The sequence below is a fragment of the Salvelinus namaycush genome, chromosome 11 (assembly GCF_016432855.1).
Source record: "Salvelinus namaycush isolate Seneca chromosome 11, SaNama_1.0, whole genome shotgun sequence".
Taxonomy (NCBI): Eukaryota; Metazoa; Chordata; class Actinopteri; order Salmoniformes; family Salmonidae; genus Salvelinus; species Salvelinus namaycush.
Genome location: NC_052317.1, coordinates 31592382 through 31616072, shown reverse-complemented (window position 1 = coordinate 31616072; position 23691 = coordinate 31592382). Strand labels below are relative to the sequence as shown.

Below are 23691 nucleotides of genomic sequence, written 5' to 3'. Positions count from 1 at the left end.
ATGATTAATGAGAGGGGGAAGACAGCTTCCCATCAGTCGGCCATCATATACACAGCAGGAACAGAGCAGACATTTGTTACAGCCAGATACAACACATTAATCAGAACTGTAACACACACGACAGGACTCCCTCACTCACTCCCACACAAACACATACCGGTACACAAGTCTGTAGGCACAGATGGCTATACACGGCAGGTAGCCTAGTGGTTAGAGCTTTGGACTAGAAACCGAAAGGTTGCAAGATCAAATCCCCAAGCTGACAAGGTAAAAATCTGTCATTCTGCCCCTGAACAAGGCAGTTAACCCACTGTTCCTAGGCTGTCATTGAAAATAAGATTTTTTTCTTAACTGACTTGCCTCGTAAAATAAATAAATAAATATACACACTCAATAGGTGTCTCTCTTTTCTACTCCATCCCTCTCTGTGGGATGGACAGGGAACCATTAGGATTCTTCCTATCTGATGTCATCTCACTGATCAGTCACAAGGTTGTCACTTTAGCCAACCATGGATCATTATTGTCACTTTGGCCAATTATCTGTCATTACTTTCACTTCAGACAACCATTTTAGCTAAATGGTTTGAGTGATGGCTAAAATAACGGGGTGGCAGGTAGCCTAGTGGTTAGAGTGTTGGACTTGTAACTGAAAGGTTCCAAGATCGAATCCCCGAGCTGACATGGTAAAAATCTGTCATTCTGCCCCTGAACAAGGCAGTTAACCCCCTGTTCCTAGGCTGTCATTGAAAATAAGAATTTGTTCTTAACTGACTTGCCTAGTAAAATAAATAAAAAACCCAACCAGATAAAATTGGTATGCTTCTCTAAACCCAACCAGATAAAATTCACCCAAAACATATGCACTTCTGAGCCCTAAGCAAGAAACCAAACTGGCCACAAGGACAATCATCTTTCAATGACCCCTGAGGAGGTATTAGTAAAATGGAAGCCTAAATGCTTCTCAGTCCTGGCACCCCAATGGTGGAACCAGATTCCCCCTGATGCCAGATCAGCAGAGTCCCTGCCCAATGTCTGAAATCCTACCTCTTCAAAGAGCATTTTAAATAATCCAATAGCGCACCCCCCCCCCCCCCCCCCCCCCCCCGTAAAAATAACACCCTTGTCTTTCACACTTTACTTTTTCCTACTTGCTGATAGCTTCTTTATTGAGGAACATTTTACTTACTATGACAGATATTTGGTTGTCCCACCTAGCTATCTTAAAATGAATGGATAAAAGGACTCAAATGTAAATGTAAATAAGTATGGTGCATTGCTAACTCACAGTCACTGACTGATGACATCATACACTATCTCTACCACGGCTGTGATTGGACATGAATCACCAGTTGATCTTTCTTAATGCCACTTTAACCTTTTGGGGCTTCTGATAGTTGGTTTCTAATATGAGATGGCAACTTACAAAATACTGCACTTCAGCACATCTATTTATAGAGTCAACATGTCACTTATGATTAGTGACATGTTGAGGAGGAGAGGAGATAGTCACAATACCAGAGCAATATTTACAGTATGCAGAGTTCTGCTAACCTAGTTTAAGACACAGAATCAGAATGGGTGTCATGTTGGCACCAAAGGTTCCAAGAGAATTACATTCTACAGAGAATACCGATTAGAATGTTACTGTCATGGAACGTTTGGTGCCAACATGGAGGACTGATTGGCAAACTGTATGGCTCTAATGAGGCACCATGGACAGCGCCAAGGTTCTTATGGCGTTATGAGAAATCTGAAAATAGTGAACCAAAGAGAAGCAGAAATTGGACACATTTTGAGGCAGATTCTCTGCAATTTTGTGTGAAAATGTAATCACCAAAATTACTCATTCAATTAGATCCTCAAGTCTTCAAACCAACATTTTGTTTTTGTGTGGGAAACAATAAACACTCACATAATCAATTGGAGGACTGACTAGCAACTACTACAACAACAACAACAACGGTAAAAGCAAACTGCTACTACTATAGCACAAACAGTTATGTCGCCATGGCAATTCCCATTAGTAGAGGGTCCAGTTTGAATTGGAACTACTTTGTAGAAATGAAACAAACAGTTAGTCATTATATCGGTCTAAAATATCAAATATGCACTTTATGCTTCAAAACCATCTTTATAAGAGCTCTAAAAATAGGTTATTTTTCGACTCAAAATTCAAATTATGTAGAGTAAGTCCTTGTTGGCAGAATTAAATGTATGTAGTCAATGCGTGATTAATAAAATTCACCAATCAATCGCTAGGTAGTCTAATAAATATTGCTATATCAGGTTGTAATTCACAGCTAGCACATTGTTAACTGCCTCCAGCCATTCAGGAGATGAACTGTTTCAGTTTCACTGACCCAATGCTTTGCACAAAAACGGATTGAAAAGGGCAGTGATTGGGAATCTCAACACAATAAATCTAGCTATGCAGTCCCGTTACGTGGCTAGTGCTATAGCTAGATGATCTATTTATGGAGGCCTACTTATTTAGCAAGCTAGCTATATGGCTTGATAGCTAGCTAGAACCTAACCTGACACAGAGCCTTGTACTGTAGCTCGCTAGCTAGCTGCTGGAAGGATGTGATGTTATCGCCTGGACAAGTGTTTGAGTGGAAGACTTTTCCCCCAATGTTAAATTTTCAGCTTTGGTGGCTACAGCTATTAGGATCACTAAGCTAGCTACTCATTTACTCAAACTTGAACGACTGTTAGCATATCTCTTAGTTGTCAATCAAAATGTATTTGGCATTGATCAAATGAGCAGGCAGGCAAGCTCTAAACCCCATTCACTTGTGGGTTATTATGGGACTGGGGGCAGGCTGCAGGAGGCTGAGCAGGCTACTATTCCTCATCGTATTCACAGTGCAATTTCGACTACGTACTGAAAAAGTTTGAGAGGGTTTGCCTACCACCCACGGTGCTAGACTTTAGCACATCTGGCTCAGGCTAGATAACCATGTTGTTATTATTGTGCATAGGCAACTTTATTTATTTATTTGTGTATTTATTTATTTATTTTCATCAAAGAAAACAGTGTGCAGGTGTGGTTGGAAGCCCAAAGGCTTATATGAAAACCACACCATAAACAAACAATATACAATAAATAAGTACAAAAAAACAGATAACAGATAAAAAAAACAGTTAAAACAGATAACAAAACCTACTAATTATAAACGTATAAATAAATTGATCAGTAATCACGAAAATATATATATTGTCTTGTTTAAATGTGTGTGTGCATGTGTGGATGTGAGTGTGTGAGAGTTAGGCTATATGGAGGAGATTACTGAGTAGTTTGGTTCATCAGGCTGAACCCCAGTCTTCCCTTGAAGTTATTGAGGGATGATGATGTTTTGGCAATGTGAAGATAAAAATTCCAGAGTATGGTACCTCTATATCTGATAGAGAATGTACTACGTGAGGTGCGGCAGTGGGGAGGGTGCGACAGTGTCTTGTGTTATATAGATGGATTTCAGAATGAACCTGGAAGAATCCAACCGAGGGGGAGATAGCCTACCTGTTGGTTGTTTGATCAACAGGACTGTAAAGTTCCCAAAAGTAAGACTCCCATGGTATTTATATATTTGCAGAAAACCAAATCAGGTTTCTTTTGTGACTTTTGCTACTGCTTTCTAAACAATGATCTAAACAAAGTTGTGCTGTTCTGATGCCTGTAAACACAACCCAGCGCAGTGCAACGGCTGTCAGCAAAGTGACTGGCACAACACTCACAACCCTAAACAGTGGAGAAGCACATCTAGTACCATACTCAATACTTCCTCTCCAAACTCCACTCTACACTCTTAGAAAAAAAGGTTCCTAAAGGGTTCTTTGGCGGTCCCCATAGGATGACCATTCTTGGTTCCAGGTATAACACTTTTGGGTTCTACCTGGAACCAAAAGGGTTCTTCCTGCAACCAAAAAGGGTTCTTCAAAGGGTTCTCCTATGGCAGGGATTGGCAACTTTGATGGGGCCACAGTGGTTCGTGGGTCAGCAATTCTAAACATTTTGCCATAGGGTGGAGGCAAATATTTGCAGTTCTTAATATGATAACTGATGATCAATGGGCCCCATGCCGCTCGGTAATTCGACCGTGCTTACTACAAGTTTAGATAGCTGGCCGCTAGACTAACTTACCAATATAAAAACAATTTAGTGATATGGACTAATTGAGTGAATGCTGACGAACAACCACATAATAGAAATTGTGTATTCTATTATTCTAACTCTCAATAGTAAGTTGAGACCCCGACTGAGTACCATATATATTTTTTGCCTGTTTAACACCAGCCAATCTCAGCACTCATCTTCCATGCATGCCAAGTATCCTCCTCCACCCATCATGCACCGCTCTGTGTGTTTGTCGCATAATGTCTTCAGAAAATCCAATTATCCAAAGGTCATGTGCACACACAGGGCCCAGTGCATCCATCCACCATCCGCCATCCGCACCAGGGGCCCAACCAAGCACAAAGTACCCCTTCAAATAACGAATCGAGCAGAGGCATATATGTACTGTAGATGAACAAATAACTAGATATGAAGGCCGAAGGAAAAACCAGCTAATCAGAAATCCATTCCCGAAGCCAACAAAGAGACAGAAAATGTATGGAAACACAATTAAACCCATACAAGGAACGCTAGCCTAACTGAATTATAGGTTGGTAATAATAACAATTAGCAAGACATACAGTATGATCATAGTGAGCACCCCCTCCGGTGTACCATATTGTCACCCCTCCAACCCACCTGCACCTCCTCAGGCGTCTTAATTGATTAAATGTGTTTGCATCTCTAATATGCTGCTTATGAAGACGAGCTGATGCCTTCTGGGATTCACAGGTCAAAGGGGGAGACGGTGACGACACTGATGGTGATTAGGATGCAAAGTGTGTGTAAAAGCTTAAAACCTCCTGCCAACAACATCACACATATTTCAGTGAGAACAGCAAAGTAAACTCCTGGCCCTTGACAAACGACTGGGAACAAACTAACATATGCAGCTTGCAGACAGGGCCGGGTCCAGACTGATCATCTGTCTCACAGCTTATTGGGCATCAGCCAACAACTTAATGTCTGAGAAGGAACTCAGTGACCTAACAGCAGCTATACCCAGATCTGCTTTTTTATTCATTTATGCAGAAGTCCAAATAGATTGGGGACCAACAGTTCCTGGTTACAGAACAGTGTGGTGTGCTGGTTGAATATTCTATGCTTGACAAAGCATTCTATGATTGTCTACCTAGACAACTTGTCTAGACAACCTTTAGCATAATTCATTACCCCTCAATACCTCTCACTACCCCTCAATACCTCTCACTACCTCTCACTACATCTCAATACCTCTCAATACCTCTCACTACCCCTCAATACCTCTCACTACCCCTCAATACCTCTCAACACCTCTCACTACCCCTCAATACCTCTCACTACCCCTCAATACCTCTCAATACCTCTCAATACCTCTCACTACCCCTCAATACCTCTCACTACCTCTCACTAACCTCTCAAAACCCCTCAATAACTCTCACTACCCCTCAATACCTCTCACTACCTCTCACTACCTCTCAATACCTCTCACTACCTCTCAATACCTCTCACTACCTCTCACTACCTCTCACTACCTCTCACTACCTCTCACCACCTCTCACTACCCCTCAATACCTCTCACTACCCCTCAATTCCTCTCAATACCTCTCAATACTTCTCACTACCTCTCACTACCTCTCACTACCTCTCACCACCTCTCACTACCCCTCAATACCTCTCACTACCCCTCAATACCTCTCACTACCTCTCAATACCTCTCAATACCCAATTCATTATCTACAATTCACTATGCCTCTCTACCCAATTCACTATCTACAATTCACTACCTCTCAATACCTCTCACTCCCCCTCAATACCTCTCACTACCTCTCAATACCCAATTCACTATCTACAATTCACTATGCCTCTCTACCCAATTCACTATCTACAATTCACTCCCCCTCAATACTCCCCACACCTCTCACTACCTCTCAATATCTCTCACTACATCTCAATACCTCTCACTACCCCTCAATACCTCTCACTACCCCTGAATACCTCTCAATACCTCTCAATACCTCTCACTACCCCTCAATACCTCTCACTACCCCTCAATACCGCTCAATACCTCTCAATACCTCTCAATACCCCTCAATAACTCTCACTACCCCTCAATACCTCTCACTACCTCTCAATACCCCTCAATACCTCTCACTACCCCTCAATTCCTCTCAATACCTCTCACTACTTCTCAATACCTCTCACTACCTCTCACTACCTCTCACTACCCCTCAATACCTCTCACTACCTCTCAATATCTCTCACTACCTCTCACTACCCCTCAATACCTCTCACTACCTCTCAATACCTCTCACTACCTCTCACTACCTCTCAATACCCAATTCACTATCTACAATTCACTACCCCTCACTCCCCATCAATACCTCTCAATACCCAATTCACTATCTACAATTCACTATGCCTCTCTACCCAATTCACTATCTACAATTCACTACCTCTCAATACCTCTCACTCCCCCTCAATACCTCTCACTACCTCTCAATACCCAATTCACTATCTACAATTCACTACGTCTCTCTACCCAATTCACTATCTACAATTCACTACCCCTCACTACCCAATTCACTATCTACAATTCACTACCCCTCACTACCCAATTCACTATCTACAATTCATTATCTACAATTCACTATCTACAATTCACTACCCCTCACTACCCAATTCACTATCTACAATTCATTATCTACAATTCACTATCTACAATTCACTACCCCTCACTACACCTAAAGTAAAGCACTTTAGACCTACAGAGGAAAGTGTGGTAAAAAATCCAATCCATTATCATTATTGCCATAGGAAATGTATCTCATTGTCTATAAATGACTCCTGTGTAATGCTGTCCTACCTCCCTACTGTACCTTCTCTCTGACAATACTTGTACTTTGCTAGCATAGCCATTAAGGCTGGGAATCGTATGGGAAATCAAATTACAATATTATCACTATACTTAGGTGCCAAGACAATATGTATTGCGATTCTCATGATTCTCATGATTCTATATCAAATCAAATGAAATTGTATTAGTCATGCGCCGAATACAACAGGTGTAGAATAAAGAGATAAAACGAACAAGTAATTAAAGAGCAACGGTAAAAAATAACAATATATACAAGGGGGTGCCGGTACAGAGTCAATGTGAGTGGGCACCGGTTAGTTGAGGTAGTATGTACATGACTATGCATAGATGACAACAGAGAGTGGCAGTGGTGTGGAGAGGGGGGTGGCAATGCAAATAGTCTGGGTAGCCATTTGACTACATGTTCAGGAGTCTTATGGCTTGGGGGGTAGAAGCTGTTTAGAAGACTCTTGGACCTAGACTTGGCGCTCCGGTACCGCTTGCCGTGTGGTAGCAGAGAGAACAGTCTATGACTAGGATGGCTGGAGTCTTTGACAATTTTTAGGGCCTTCCTCTGACACTGCCTGGTATAGAGGTCCTGGATGGCAGGACACTTGGCCCCAGTGATGTACTGGGCCGTTCACACTACCCTCTATAGTGCCTTGCGGTTGGAGGCAGAGCAGTTGCCATACCAGGCAGTGATGCAACCAGTCAGGATGCTCTCGATGGTGCAGCTGTAGAACCTTTTGAGGATCTGAAGACCGATGCCAAATCTTTTCAGTCTCCTGAGGAGGAATAGGTTTTATCATGCCCGCTTCACGACTGTCATGGTGTGCTTGGACCATGTTTTTTTGTTGGTGATGTGGACACCAAGGAACTTGAATCTCTCAACCTGCTCCACTGCAGCCCTGTCGATGAGAATGGGGGCGTGCTCGGTCCTCTTTCTCCTGTAGTCCACAATCATCCCCTTTGTCTTGATCATGTTGAGGGAGAGGTTATTGTCCTGGCACCACACAGCGGTGATCAGGCCTACCAATTTTGTGTCATTGGCAAATTTAATGATGGTGTTGGAGTCGTGCCTGGGCGTGCAGTCATGAGTGAACAGGGAGTACAGGAGGGGGCTGGGCACGCACCCCTGAGGGGTCCCTGTGTTGAGGATCAGCGTGGCGGATATGTTGTTACCTACCCTTAACACTCGGGGGCGGCCCATCAGGAATCCAGGATCCAGTTGCAGAGGGAGGTGTTTAGTCCCAGGGTCCTTAGCTTAGTGATGAGCTTTGAGGGCACTATGGTGTTGAACGCTGAGCTGTAGTCAATGAATAGCATTCTCACATCAGTGTTCCTTTTGTCCAGGCGGGAAAGGGCAGTGTGGAGTGCAATAGAGACTGCATCATCCGTGGATCTGTTGGGGCGGTATGCAAATTGGAGTGGGTCTAGGATTTCTGGGATGATGGTGTTGATGTGATCCATGACCAGCCTTTCAAAGCACATCATGGCTACAGACGTGAGTGCTATGGGTCGGTAGTCATTTAGGCAGGTTACCTTAGTGTTCTTGGGCACAGGCACTATGGTGGTCTGCTTAAAACATGTTGGTATTACAGACTCGGACAGGGAGAGGTTGAAAATGTCAGTGAAGATACTTGCTAGTTGGCCAGCACATGCTCGCAGTACACGTCGTGGTAATCTGTCTGGCCCTGCAGCCTTGTGAATGTTGACCTGTCTAAAGGTCTTACTCACATCGGCTGCGGAGAGGGTGATCACACAGTCTTCCGGTACAGCTGGTGCTCTCATGCATGTTTCAGTGTTATTTGCCTCGAAGTGAGCATAGAAGTAGTTTAGCTCATCCGGTAGGCTTGTGTCACTGGGCAGTTCTCGGCTGTGCTTCCCTTTGTTATCTGTAATGGTTTGCAGGCCCTGCCACATCTGACGAACGTCAGAGCAGGTGTAGTACGACTCGATGTTAGTCCTGTATTGACGCTTGCCTGTTTGATGGTTCATCGGAGGGCAAGCGGGATTTCTTATAAGCTTCCGGGTTAGAGTCCCGGTCCTTGAAAGCGGCGGCTCTAGCCTTTAGCTCAGTGCGGATGTTGCCTGTAATCCACAGCTTCTGGTTGGGGTATGTACGTACGGTCACTGTGGGGACGACGTCATCGATCCACTTATTGATGAAGCCAATGACAGATGTGGTGTACTCCTCAATGCCATCGGAGGAATCCCGGAACATATTCCAGTCTGTGCTAGCAAAACAGTCCTGTAGCTTAGCATCTGCTTCATCTGACCACTTTTTTATTGATCTAGTCACTGGTTCTTCCTGCTATAATGTTTGCTTGTAAACAGGAATCAGGAGGATGGAATTATGGTCAGATTTTCCAAATGGAGAGCAAGGGAGAGCTTTGTATGCATCTGTGTGTGTGGAGTATAGGTGGTCCAGAGTTATTTTCCCTCTGGTTGCTCATTCTATGTTATGTTAGTGCCAGCCTTTGACTGTGCTCTGTAAACAGCTACAAAGAATATACATGAAAACTCTCTCGGTAGGTAGTGTGGTCTGCAGCTTATCATGAGAAACTCTACCTCAGGCGAGCAATAGCTCGAGACTTCCTTAGATATCGTGCACCAGCTGTTGTTTACAAAAATACATAGACCGCCCCCCTTTGTCTTACCAGACGCCGCTGTTCTATCCTGCCGGCACATCGTATAACCAGTCAGCTGTATGTTGATATTGTCGTCGTTCAGCCATGACTCCGTGAAGCATAAGATGTTACAGTTTTTAATGTCCCATTGGTAGTTTAATCTTCCCAGTAACTCGTCCATTTTATTGTCCAAAGTTTGCATGTTTGCTAGCAGAATTCAGGGAAGTGGGGGTTTATTCGATCGTCTCCGACTTCTCAGAAGGCAGCCCGCTCTCCAGCGTCTCTTTCTCCTTCTCCTCTTCACGCAGATCACTGGGGTCGGGGCCTGTTCCCGAGGGAGCCGTATATCCTCCACCTCGGGCTCGTCAGAGTCAGGAAAGAAGAAAAAGGATTCTGCTAGTCCGTGGTGAGTAATCGCAGTCCTAATGTCTAGAAGTTATTTTCGGTCATAAGAGACGGTAGCGGCAACATTACGTACAAAAAGAGTAAAAAAATAAGTTACAAACAAAGCAGATTTAAAAAACATTCAAACACAATCGGTTGGGGGCACGTAAAATGTCTGCCTTCTGCTCCGGCGCCATCTTACTCAATACTGTGATTTTATTGCAATTCGACGTTCCAAACATATTGCTCACCATATTTCTGCCACAGACGGACAAGAGAAAGCCATCAGAATGAGTTTTGAACTATCAAGGAAATAAAAGTGCTGAAAACAGATTGTCTCCCTACTTAAAAATAAAATGGAGAACAAGCTATGAAGGGAAATACTGGATATGTAACTGTATCGCTTTTCCCCTCATCACTAATAGCCATCTAGCTTTATTAGCGTTTACATCTATAGTGACTATCTTAAACCATGTAGCATGTAGCCATGATGCTGTGAGTGGGCACTACAGATTAATAGTGGATGAGATGAGTTTCCATGTTACAAGCTCTAAGAGTCCAAGTGAATGGTGCTATATGTCTACTATAATTACAATCATTCATCCTTTCACCATGACCACAAATAGTGGATGAGGTGAGGTCGAGCTCCCCTCGAGGCAATCCATTATGATAATTATACTAAGCCATGTAGCTTTTAGGGGCGGGGGTGATCCTACCTCTTCCCACTGGTGGATGTAACGTTTAGGGGCGGGGGTGGGGGGTGGTGATCCTACCTCTTCCCACTGGTGGATGTAACGTTTAGGGGCGGGGGTGGGGGGTGGTGGTACTACCTCTTCCCACTGGTGGATGTAACGTTTAGGGGCGGGGGTGGGGGGTGGTGGTACTACCTCTTCCCACTGGTGGATGTAACGTTTAGGGGCGGGGGTGGGGGGTGATGGTTCTACCGCTTCCCACTGGTGGATGTAGCGTTTAGGGGCGGGGGTGGGGGGTGGTGGTTCTACCTCTTCCCACTGGTGGATGTAACGTTTAGGGGCGGGGGTGTGGGGTGGTGGTCCTACCTCTTCCCACTGGTGGATGTAACGTTTAGGGGCGGGGGTGGGGGGTGGTGAACCTACCTCTTCCCACTGGTGGATGTAACGTTTAGGGGCGGGGGTGGGGGGTGGTGGTCCTACCTCTTCCCACTGGTGGATGTAGCGTTTAGGGGTGGGGGGTGTGGGGTGGTGGTCCTACCTCTTCCCACTGGTGGATGTAGCGGATGAGCCGGGACAGCCTCAGCAGCCTCAGCAGACTCAGGATCTTAGTGAAGCGTACGATCCTCAGGGCCCTGGCCGTCTTATACATCTCAGAGTCGATCCCCTTCTCCACGATCAGAAAGATATAATCCACGGGGATGGAGGAGACAAAGTCCACGATGAACCAGGTCTTCAGGTACGTCTTCTTGATGGTCTTGGGGTCCAGGATGATGTCAGAGTTGTCCTCGATGATGATGCCAGTGCGGAAGTTGAGGACCAGGTCCATGAGGAAGAAGGTGTCGGAGATGACGTTGAAGATGATCCAGGGGGTGGTCGTCCCATCGTTGAAGAAGGTGATGCCCACCGGGATGACAATCAGGTTACCCACCATGAAGAGAAGCATCGTGAAATCCCAGTAGAACCTGGAGAGAGAGGAAGAGAGAGAGAGCGCGCGTGTGTGTGTGTGTGTGTGTGTGTGTGTGTGTGTGTGTGTGTGTGTGTGTGTGTGTGTGTGTGTGTGTGTGTGTGTGTGTGTGTGTGTGTGTGTGTGTGTGTGTGTGTGTGTGTGTGTGTGTGTGCGTGCGTGTGTGTAGGCAGGAAAGGGAGAATCGAGAGGAGGAGGAAAGGGGCGGAGTAGAGGACAAAAACAGAGTGAGCGAGAACAGAGAGAGAAGCTGAAAGGCAGTGGAGACTTTCTAACAAAGGCTGGTGAGACTGGAAACAAACTACATAGACCTACAATAGATCAGGGTGAAGGATAATGTTAAGCTAATTACTATTGATGAAGTAAAATGAGTATGATTGTTGAAAAATATTAACCTAAAATAATATGAAAAATATTAACCTATTATTATTGTAGTAAACATAGGCCTATGTGTGTGCCTGTGTGTGCCTGTGTGTGCCTGTGTGTGCGTGTGTGTGTCCTCACGGTCCACATCGTTCCATAAGGTGTTATCAGTTTTTCAAATCAGATTTTACTGCTTGCATGAGTTACTTGATGTGGAATAGAGTCCCATGTAGTCATGGCTCTGTTTAGTACTGTGCGTTTCCAGAGTCCATTCTGTACTTGGGGACTGTGAAGAGACCCCTGGTGGCATGTCTTGTGGGGTATGCATGGGTGTCTGAGCTGTGTGCTAGTTGTTTGAACAGACAGCTTGGTGCATTTAACATGTCAATGCCCCTCACAAATACAAGTAGTGATGCAGTCCATCTCTCCTCCATTTGAGCCAGGAGAGATCGACATGCATGTTATTGATGTTAACTCTCAGAGGACATTTAAGTGCCATCCGTGCTGCTCTGTCCTGGGCCAACTGTAATTTGCCTATGTCTCTTTGTGGCATTTGGCCATATGACTGGGCAATAGTCCAGGTAAAACAAAACTAGGTAATTTATTAAGGACAGACCTCTCCCCATCTTAGCTACCATTGCATCAATATGTTTTGACCATGACAGTTTGCAATCCAGGGTTACTCCAAGCAGTTTAGTCTCCTCACCGCTCAATTTCTACATTATTCATTACAAGATTTTGTTGAGGTTTAGGGTTTAGTGAATGATTTGTCCCTAATACAATGCATATTACTTGCCACTCACTCTAAAACTGACTGGGCTCTTTGTTAAGTGTTGCAGTGATTTCACTTGCTGTGGTAGCTGATGTATAGTGTGGAGTCATCAGCATACACAGACACATAGGCTTTACTCAGTGCCAATGGCAGGTCATTAGTAAAGATTTAAAACAGTAAAGGGCCTAAACAGCTGCCCTGAGGAATGCCCGACTATACCTGGATTATGTTGGAGAGGCTTCCATTAAAAAAACACCCTCTGTGCTCTGTTAGACAGAACGCTCGATCCACGCTATAGCAGGGATGTAAAGGCATAACGCATTCATTTTTCCAGCAGCAGATTATGACGATAACGTCAAAATCTCCACTGAATTATGACGATAACTCAAAATCTCCACTGAATTATGACGATAACGTCAAAATCTCCACAGAAGTCTAACAAAACAGCTCCAACAGTTTTCTAATTATCAATTTATTTCAGCCAATCATCAGTCATTTGTGTAAGTGCTGATAGTCAGTTGATAATTTGTTTACTGTGAAATAGTATTGTATCTGGTCAAACACAATTTTTCCTAAAAGTTTACTAAGGATTGGTAGCTGGCTGATTGGTCAGCTGTTGGAGCAAGTAAGGGATGCTTTGATATTCTTGAGTAGCAGAATGACTTTTCCTTCCCTCCAGGCCTGAGGGCACACACTTTCCTGTAGGCTTAAATTGTAAAGATGGCAAATAGGAGTGGCAATATACAGTGCCTTCAGAAAGTATTCAAACCCTTTGACTTATTCCACATTTTGTTGTGTTGCAGCCTGAATTCAAAATGATTTTTAAAAATGTATAATCCTACCCATCAACACACAATACCCAAAAGGACAAAGTGAATACATGTTTTTAGACATTTTAGCAACTATATTGAGAATTAAATACAGAAATATTTATTTTAAATAAGTATTCACACCCCTGAGTCAATACAGTTGAAGTCGGAATTTTACATACACCTTAGCCAAATACATTTAAACTCACAATTACTGACATTTAGTCCTAGTAAAAATGTCCTGTCTTAGGTCAGTTAGGATCACCACTTCATTTTAAGAATGTGAAATGTCAGAATAATAGTAGAGAGAATGATTTATTTCAGCTTTTATTTCTTTCATCACATTCCCAGTGGGTCAGAAGTTTACATACACTCAATTAGTATTTGGTAGCATTGCCTTTAAATTGTTTAACTTGGGTCAAACGTTTCGGGAAGCCTTCCACAAGCTTCCCACAATAAGTTGGGTGAATTTTGGTCCATTCCTACTGACAGAGCTGGTGTAACTGAGTCAGGTTTGTAGGCCTCCTTGCTCACACACGCTTTTTCAGTTCTGCCCACAAATTTTTTATAGGATTGAGGTCACGGCTTTGTGATGGCCACTCCAATACCTTGACTTTGTTGTCCTTAAGCAGTTTTGCCACAACTTTGTAAGTATGCTTGGGGTCATTGTCCATTTGGAAGACCCCTTTGCGACTAAGCTTTAACTTCCTGACTGATGTCTTGAGATGTTGCTTCGATATATCCACCAAATTTTCCTTCTTCAGGATATCATCTATTTTGTGAAGTGCACCAGCAAAGCACCACCACAACATGATGCTGCCACCCCCGTGCTTCACGGTTGGGATGGTGTTCTTCGGTTTGCAAGCCTCCCCCTTTTTCCTCCAAACATAACGATGGTCATTATGACCAAACATTTCTATTTTTGTTTCATCAGACCAGAGGACATTTCTCCAAAAAGTATGATCTTTGTCCCCATGTGCGGTTGTAAATCGTAGTCTGGCTTTTTTATGGCGGTTTTGGAGCAGTGGTTTCTTCCTTGCTGAGCCACCTTTCAGGTTATGTTGATGTAGGACTCGTTTTACTTTGGAAATAGATGCTTTTGTACCTGTTTCCTCCAGCATCTTCACAGGGTCCTTTGATGTTGTTCTGGGATTGATTTGCACTTTTCTCACCAAAGTACATTCATCTCTACGAGACAGAACGCATCTCCTTCCTGAGCGCTATCACGGCTGCGTGGTCCCATGGTGTTTATACTTGCGTACTATTGTTTGTACAGATGAACATGGTACCTTCAGGCGTTTGGAAATTGCTCCCAAGGATGAACCAGATTTGTGGAGGTCTACAAATTTTTTTCTTAGGTCTTGACTGATTTCTTTTGATTTTCCCATGATGTCAAGAAAAGAGGCACTGAGTTTGAAGGTAGGCCTTGAAATACATCCACAAGTACACCTCCAATTGACTCAAATGATGTCACTTAGCCTATCAGAAGCTTCTATAGCCATGACATCATTTTCTGGAATTTTCCAAGCTGTTTAAAGGCACAGTCAACTTAGTGTATGTAAACTTCTGACCCACTGGAATTGTGATACAGTGAATTATAAGATAAATAATCTGTCTGTAAACAATTGTTGGAAAAATTACTTGTGTCATGCACAAAGTAGATGTCCTAACCGACATGCCAAAACTATAGTTTGTTAACAAGAAATTTGTGGAGTGGTTGAAAAACGAGTTTTAATGACTCCAACCTAAGTGTATGTAAACTTCCGACTTCAACTGTACATGTTAGAATCACCTTTGGCAGAGATTACAGCTGTGAATCTTTCTGGGTAAATCTCAGAGATTTGCACACTTGGATTGTACAATATTTGCCCATTATTCTTCACAAAATTCTTCAAGCTCTGTCAAATTGGTTGTTTATCATTGCTAGACAACCATATTCAAGTTTTGACATAGATTTTCAAGCAGATTTAAATCAAAACTGTAACTCGGCCACTCGGGAACATTTACTGTCTTCTCTGTAAGCAACTCCAGTGTATATTTGGCCTTGTGTTATAGGTAATTTCCTGCTGAAAGGCGAATTCATCTCCCAGCGTCTAGTGGAAAGCAGACTGAACTAGGTTTTCATCTAGGATTTTTCCTGTGCATAGCTCCATTCCATTTATTTTTTATCCTGGAAAACTTCCCAGTCCTTAATGATTGAAAGCATATCCATAATGTGATGCAGCCACCACTAAGCTTAAAAATGTGGAGAGGGGTACTCAGAAATGTGTTGCCCCAAACATAACACTTTGTATTCAGGACAAAAAGTTAATTGATTTGCCACATTTTTGAAGTATTACTTTAGTACCTTGTTGCAAATAGGATGCATGTTTTGTAATACGTTTATTCTGTACAGGCTTCCTTCTTTTCACTCTGTCAATTGGGTTAGTATTGTGGAGTACCTACAATGTTGTTGATCCACAGCCATTAAACTCTGTAACTGTTTTAAAGTCACCATTGGCCTCATGGTGAAATCCCTGAGCGGTTTCCTTCCTCTCGGGTAACTGAGTTAGGAAGGATACATGTATCTTTGTAGTGACTGGGTGTATGGATACACCATCCAAAGGTTAATTAATAACTTCACCATGCTCAAAGAGATATTCAATATCTGCTTTTTTTACCATCTACCAATAGGTGCCCTTCTTTGCGAGGCATTGAAAAACCTTCCTTTTCTTAGAGTTTTAAATTCACTGCTCGACTGAGGGACTGAGGATACAGAGATGAGGTAGCTTGACTGAGGGACTGAGGATACAGAGATGAGGTAGCTTGACTGAGGGACTGAGGATACAGAGATGAGGTAGCTTGACTGAGGGACTGAGGATACAGAGATGAGGTAGCTTGACTGAGGGACTGAGGATACAGAGATGAGGTAGCTCGACTGAGGGACTGAGGATACAGAGATGAGGTAGCTTGAATGAGGGACTGAGGATACAGAGATGAGGTAGCTTGACTGAGGGACTGAGGATACAGAGATGAGGTAGCTTTACTGAGGGACTGAGGATACAGAGTTGAGGTAGTTCGACTGAGGGACTGAGGATACAGAGATGAGGTAGCTCTGAGGGTAGACTGAGGGTAGAGAGATCAAATAAAATAAAATTTTATTTGTCACTTGCGCCGAATACAACAGGTATAGTAGACTTTACAGTGAAATACTTACTTACAAGCACTGAGGCACTCATTCAAAAATCATGTTAAACACTATTATTGCACACAGTCCATGCAACTTATTATGTGACTTGTTAAGCACATTTTTACTCCTGAACGTATTTAGGCTTGCCACAACAAAGGGGTTGAATAGTTATGGACTCAAGACATTTCAGCTTTCCACGTTTAATTCATTTGGAAAAATGTCGAAAAACATCATTCCACTTTGACATTACGGGGTATTGTTTGTAGATCAGTGACCATAAATCTCAATTTAATCCATTTTAAATGTAGGCTGTAACACAACGAAATGTGGGAAAAGTCAAGGGATGTGAATTCTTTCTGAAAGCACTGTAGTCCTCTATCATCCTGAGACATTGTCCATCCAAGTTGTCAGACGCAGGTGGCTTGTCATTGTTGATAGACAACAATCGTTTTTCACCTCTTCCACACTCACTTTACGGAATAAAAAATTGTGTGAATTGAACCATCTTATTTTTGCCCAAAATTGTATTTAAGGTCCTCCAAAGCTTTTTATTATCATTCTTTATATAATGTATCTTTGTTTCATAGTACCTTTTCTTCTTCTTTTTATTTAGTTTAGTCAAATGATTTCTCAATTGGCAGTACATAAAATCCATTTAGCTGAGGTGTAAAGAGCAGGTTAAACGGTTGGGTGCTGCTGATGACAGTCAGAGGTAGAGGTAGAGGTAGAGGGGAGAGGTAGAGGTAGAGGCAGAGGGGAGCGGTAGAGGGGAGAGGTAGAGGGGAGAGGTAAAGGGGAGCGGTAGAGGTAGAGGGGAGGTAGAGGTAGACGGGAGAGGTAGAGGTAGACGGGAGAGGTAGAGGGGAGAGGTAGAGGTAGAGGCGCAGAGGGGAGAGGTAGAGGTAGAGGGGAGAGGTAAAGGGGAGCGGTAGAGGTAGAGGGGAGAGGTAGAGGTAGAGGGGGGAGGTAGAGGCAGAGGGGGGAGGTAGAGGTAGAGGCAGAGGGGAGAGGTAAAGGGGAGCGGTAGAGGTAGAGGGGAGAGGTAGAGGTAGAGGGGGGAGGTAGAGGTAGAGGCAGAGGGGAGAGCTAAAGGGGAGCGGTAGAGGTAGAGGGGAGAGGTAGAGGTAGAGGTAGAGGGGGGAGGTAGAGGTAGAGGCAGAGGCAGAGGGGAGAGGTAGAGGTAGAGGGGGGAGGTAGAGGTAGAGGTAGAGGGGGGAGGTAGAGGTAGAGGCAGAGGCAGAGGGGAGAGGTAGAGGTAGAGGGGGGAGGTAGAGGTAGAGGTAGAGGGGGGAGGTAGAGGTAGAGGTAGACGGGAGAGGTAGAGGCGCAGAGGGGAGAGGTAGAGGTAGAGGGGAGCGGTAGAGGTAGAGGGGAGAGGTAGAGGTAGAGGGGGGAGGTAGAGGTAGAGGCAGAGGGGAGAGGTAGAGGTAGAGGGGGGAGGTAGAGGTAGAGGTAGAGGTAGAGGGGGGAGGTAGAGGTAGAGGCAGAGGGAGAGGTAGAGGCAGAGGCAGAGGGGAGAGGTAGAGGTAGAGGCAGAGGCAGAGGGGAGAGGTAGGCTAGTGAGTGTTCAGGTCCACACAGTCAGAGAGGGCTCACTGCAGGTGCAACGCTGAGTCATTACACTGCGACTGAAGCAACAAGGTGTGAATAAACCCTGTTAGTCATGCTATTTGTGAAAACTATGGCATGCCAACTCCTATGAGACTTGTATTTCTTGTGTTGCATAACTCTCCTGAAAACTATATGCTCAAATTACATACACTGAGTATACCAAATATTCCCACAGTTGTGTCAAGCTGGCTGGATGTCCTTTGGGTGGTGGACCATTCTTGAAATACATGGGAAACTGTTGAGCGTGAAAAATCCAGCAGCGTTGCAGTTCTTGACACAAACCGATGCGCCTGGCACCTACTACCATACCCCGTTTAAAAGCTCTTAAATGTTTTGTCTTTCCCATTCACTCTCTGAATGGCACACATACACAATCCATGTCTCAATTGTCTCAAGGCTTAAAAATCCTTCTTTAACCTGTCTCCTTCCCTTCATCACCACTGATTGAAGTGGATTTAACAAGTGGCATCAATAAGGGATCATAGCTTACACCTGGATTCACCTGGCCAGTCTGTCATGGAAAGAGCAGGTGTTCTTAATGTTTGTACACTCAGAGTTATTGGATAGGGGAGACCATGGCACAAAGCAACACAGGGCACAAAGTAACAACTAAATAACTCAGATTAGAAGCCCCTTAGAAAAGTGTTATTTAATGTGCTAATAATTGGTTAGTGTATCTACATGCCTAGGAAATGTTGCTTAAATCCATACATAAAAAAAAATATATATTGACAGGATATATTCTAAATATTCTTGCCACCTCCCTTTTTTGATCATTGACCTGTGAAACATTCCCCATGTATCTAATCATATAATTTTTCATCAGTTAGAATAGGTATTTTGATTGGTATAGTTCATGACAATAATTATTGTTGTATTTTGTCACAATACTCGGTATTACACTCAGATTTGTAATGGGGGTACATTGTAACATTTGTTACAATTAACCCCTTACCTAAAATTCAATGGTATTTTATATGCTATTTAAAGACATTTAAATAATGATATAAAATAGCACTTATTTACATCAAGTTTGCCAGTACAACTAAGAGAATCGCTCTAAAACATGGCTACTCCGTTTTTAGTCAATATGACATGATGAAATTATGAAAAAAAGTGTACATTTTGTGTATTTATATCCAAATATCAATTTAACATCCGAACATGTTTAAATTACCCCAAATGTTTACCATTGAAGACAACCGCCTACGGGGTTAATTGTAAAATGTTACCTTCCACCACTCTCGGGTTGAATTATAAACGTCTGGTATGGCCTAGAAACGTAGTCAGGTCACAGTGTGTGATGGTAGCTGAGATATGTATGTTGTTTGTATAAACAAACTCAAATAATAATTTCATAAATAAGCAAAATACTGAAATTGTTACTTTGCGCCCAGGTCTCCTAGGCCCTAGTATTATATGTCTTGTACTGAGTCAACCTTATTTGATTCCATTCGTTAAGATGAGCTGAGCCGAAACAGCACGAGGTGTGATTTGTGAATCGAAAGTAGGCTAGCTACAGAGTTTATCATTCTGCCGGCTCCACTTTCGGTTAGGCGGGAGCTGTCCACTTGTGACGAGTGGTGCTGAAAGAGGGAAGGTAGCGCCCATGTGTCTATCAAGAAATCCAGTGACGCAAAGATGCAATTTCACGAACATGTAAACAATGGCATATCACTCAGAGACAGGGCCCAATTCACGAAAATAAAGCATTTCATAATCATCATGACCCTCTCAAACGCGAGAGAAGCCCTATATTGTGTCAAAAGGCGTGAGAAGTCAATTAGCCTTATCGCTGATAAAACCGTGATGAACGGGCAAAGCAAACCCCCCATTAAAATGCATGATCCGGGGAGTCAGAGTGATAGAGGCGGATATGTCTCGAATGAGCATGCTTGAGGTTTTAGCACACTTGGCTCAAGGTGACATTCAATTACTGAGTGCATCACACACCCCGGCAATCCTATCAGCCAAGGATCTGGCCGACAGCCATAGGCTACTACGCTAACCTCGACTCGAAACATTAACAAATCATCTTTAATCTAGCCCCACGGTAAATAGCCTAGTAATTTGCGGAATGTAATGATTGTGGGCCAAGATTCGCCTATTGTTCTGAATGCGATCGATGCGAATGAGTTGACGAATTGAAACAAACGCGAGGCTTGGTTGGGTATCCAGGATATTCAACAGACTAGCTAGTGTTTACAACCTTGAAAGGGCACGATATCATCGTTATTCATAAAGCCTATGCAGAGAGCTTTGCGCACAGGTTGTCTTTGAAATCATCTAAAAAGCATTTCTAAAAAACCTGCTTTGTCAATGGCCCATTGTTTAATGAAAATCACTGCATAGATGGGCTTCATTCATTAAAATGTGATATACATGTATTGGCTAAAATACCAGCCAGAACAGTTGGAACAAAAGGGGTAAATGTATATTTTATAATAACTAATGACAATGGATGTGTTACACAAAGTACAATGACTATAGCGTTCTACTGCTGGGCTCCTGGATTCTCAGTATAACTTGTTGATGGTGCTATGGGGCCAAACCTAGGCCCTCCATGACATTGCCAACATGCACATACATACATACATAGCATAACTCTTACCTGAAATCACTGTAGGGGTGGATAATCCAATTGCCCGCTGATTTAACCCGCTCTTGCTCCCTCTCCACCGCCTTTTGACTCCCATACATGCGTAAGGAGAATTTGTTAACTCCAGGCTGCAGCATGGCACTGAATTGTCGTTGCATGAAGGTGCTTCCGTCAGCCTCGGCATCCTCGGCCTGGATCTGGGGTCCATCCTCCGGCTTCTGGAAGGTGACAGAGTTTCTAGGCTGCTGGGTCGTCTGGGTCTGGGTCGAGCCGTGCAGCGATGAGGAGGCTTTCCTGCTTGGCGCGTTGGAGAAGGACACCCTGGAGTCCTTTTTCTCGGGGACGCCGGTGGAAACAGGGGTGACGCCGGGGTTTGCGCTACCTTCCCCCTGGCCCTGCGTCATGGAGCCTGTCGCGGAACCATCCATGCTGGCCCTGGCTGAGTTACAGGCACCACGCCTAAGGGACGCGTCCTCGGCCCTCCCCGCCCCGGCAGTCTTGTTGGAGATGATCGAGCGCAGGCTCCCGGTGCCGGAGTCCCTCCTGCATTCTCCGTTTTTGTTGCATTTCATTCTTGAAATTGGAGCGGTGCTGTTGTTACAAGCATCGCCTGCTGCCGCGTTTAAAACCTCTACTGCGACCGCTGCTCCATACGCCTCCGCCCCTGCCGCTCTGTTGGTCTCGCAGCGCCCGGCAGCATCTCCCGGACAGGTTGTGGTATCAGTCGCTTTGGATGCTACAGTGGGCTTAGTAGCAGCAGGCGCACCCTCTGTTTGCAGTAGGATGGGCTCGTTGTTGGTGGAGTTCTTTCTGGTAGCCGTGGCCGCGGCTCCCCCTCCTGGCGTAAAGTTCTTCATCCTGATACTACCGCCTCCACCACCACCGCCACTGCCGCTCCCCCCGGTTCGGCGCAGTCGCGGATACTGAAACTTGGACTCGTCCTCACCGTCCTCCGCCTCGTCTATGACAGCGTTACTGGCCTCGCCGGGCTGCTTCACATTCGGGGCGCTCTGGCTGGCAGCAGCAGCGGGGGCAGAGTCAACACAATTGCTGCTTTTGCTTCTCGTACAATTGGACGTGGCAGCTTTGGGCGCGCTGATGTGGCTACATCCGCTACTGCCTGCCGCCTTCTTTTTCATGGTCGCAGCAGATGAGCCTGGTGAAACCTCATTCTTGTCCATGACATTGGGCATATCAAATGTTGCCTCCAATTATCTTTAGTGAAAACCGATCAGGACAGAGGAGTGGGGGAGAGAGAGAGTGGAGAGAGAGAAAGGAGAGAGAGGAGGGGGTGGACGTGACTTCTTTGCAAACTACAAGAGTAGGTATCTGTACTCACTTTCAGAGATCATGTAAGCTTCGCTTCAACATTGTTTATATTTTATCACATCTAATAACACTTTTAGTGGCAGTTGCTCTGTGATTAAGTCCCATTGCCTTATTAAATTAACTTTCAATTACATTCTAATCAATCCAACTCCCAAAATATTCAACAAGATAGCATCTAAATTCATGTGAAATCAGGTAGGGTCAATGACTCATACAGCTATCAAACGCTCAATTAAAACGGCATGAAAGTAATGAAGCAATGATGTCATTTTTTAGAGGGTGTTTTCAATGACAAGATGTCAAACAGGCGTGTAGCGCCCTCTACTGTCCATACAGGTGGAATACAGAGAATGAGATCTCAAAGTGATAGTCTGTTTCCTTTACCTCATCATCTGCACTGATGTGAAATAGCTGAGCAGGTAAACTTCCACAGCAACAGTAACTTTCCAATAGGCATCCACCATACTCTCCCCTATGTCATGTTTCCATATCAGGGGACGACAATGAAGATATAAAGGGAGGAGGCCACAACTATCGAAATGGACCTTATATAAGCATCATGTCCTTGAATCGAACTGTTTGGATTTTCATCAAAGATTCTCCTCGAAGATACAGCTTTCAATTTACACCAAACATTCCAAGAATCCAAATGGGACAGTAATAAGGATCAAATTATGTTTTGGATGTGTTGTCACCCAAAAGTTAGATTAAGATATTAGAGAACAGATACAATAATGTGTGCAGGCAAGCACCAAATGATTGTTGCTAGTAGGATTACATTCTATTTCCGGTTCTAGCCTGCTGTTACCTCCATCAACAGGTACATGTAACTTTTTGTAACCACATGATTATTTCAGGACCCCTTTACAGGACAGAAACAATGTTTAATCCATCACTAAGTGTACCCAAGCATTCACAACCGGTGAGCATACTGAAATTGAATAAATTGAATCAAATCAGACCAGCAGTAGGATACGTACGAACAGCCCTGACAAAGGACCCAAAGTCCCAGACACACTGTTGGATCTGATATAGGACAAGGATGCCTTTGGTTAGGGAAAACGTGCCTAGTATTTATTTATCGCCAAGTCCTATTTCAACCATATCTACATCATACACATGATAATCGAGGCCAAACTGTATATATGATCTGATATTTTACCTTGTCCACTGAACCATTGAGACCTACATGACACACACACACACACACACACACACACACACACACACACACACACACACACACACACACAGCCTTCAGAATCACTGACGCTGATTGCACACAGTCTGTGTCAATGACGTTCAGAGGTTGTCTGCAATCACTGAACTTGTCTCAAACAATCATGCAGCAATGTTAAACCACATTTCCCAGGGGTCAATGGGGTTGTCGTGACTGTTTTGAGTCTCCTTGCCGCAA

The 23691-nt window shown here is 44.0% G+C and overlaps 1 protein-coding gene across 1 annotated transcript in view; it reads right to left on the bottom strand.

Annotated features, from left to right (window-relative positions):
- LOC120055347 (potassium/sodium hyperpolarization-activated cyclic nucleotide-gated channel 2-like) overlaps positions 1-22084 on the bottom strand; it is a 73923-nt gene extending 51839 nt beyond the window's left edge. Inside the window, exons 1-2 of the mRNA XM_039003218.1 lie at positions 20958-22084; positions 11197-11620 (exon numbers count right to left, since the gene is read on the bottom strand). Coding sequence (XP_038859146.1) covers positions 11197-11620; positions 20958-22084 — 1551 coding nt within the window. The remainder of the gene's footprint in view (positions 1-11196; positions 11621-20957) is intronic.
- Between the last annotated feature and the right edge of the window lie 1607 nt (positions 22085-23691).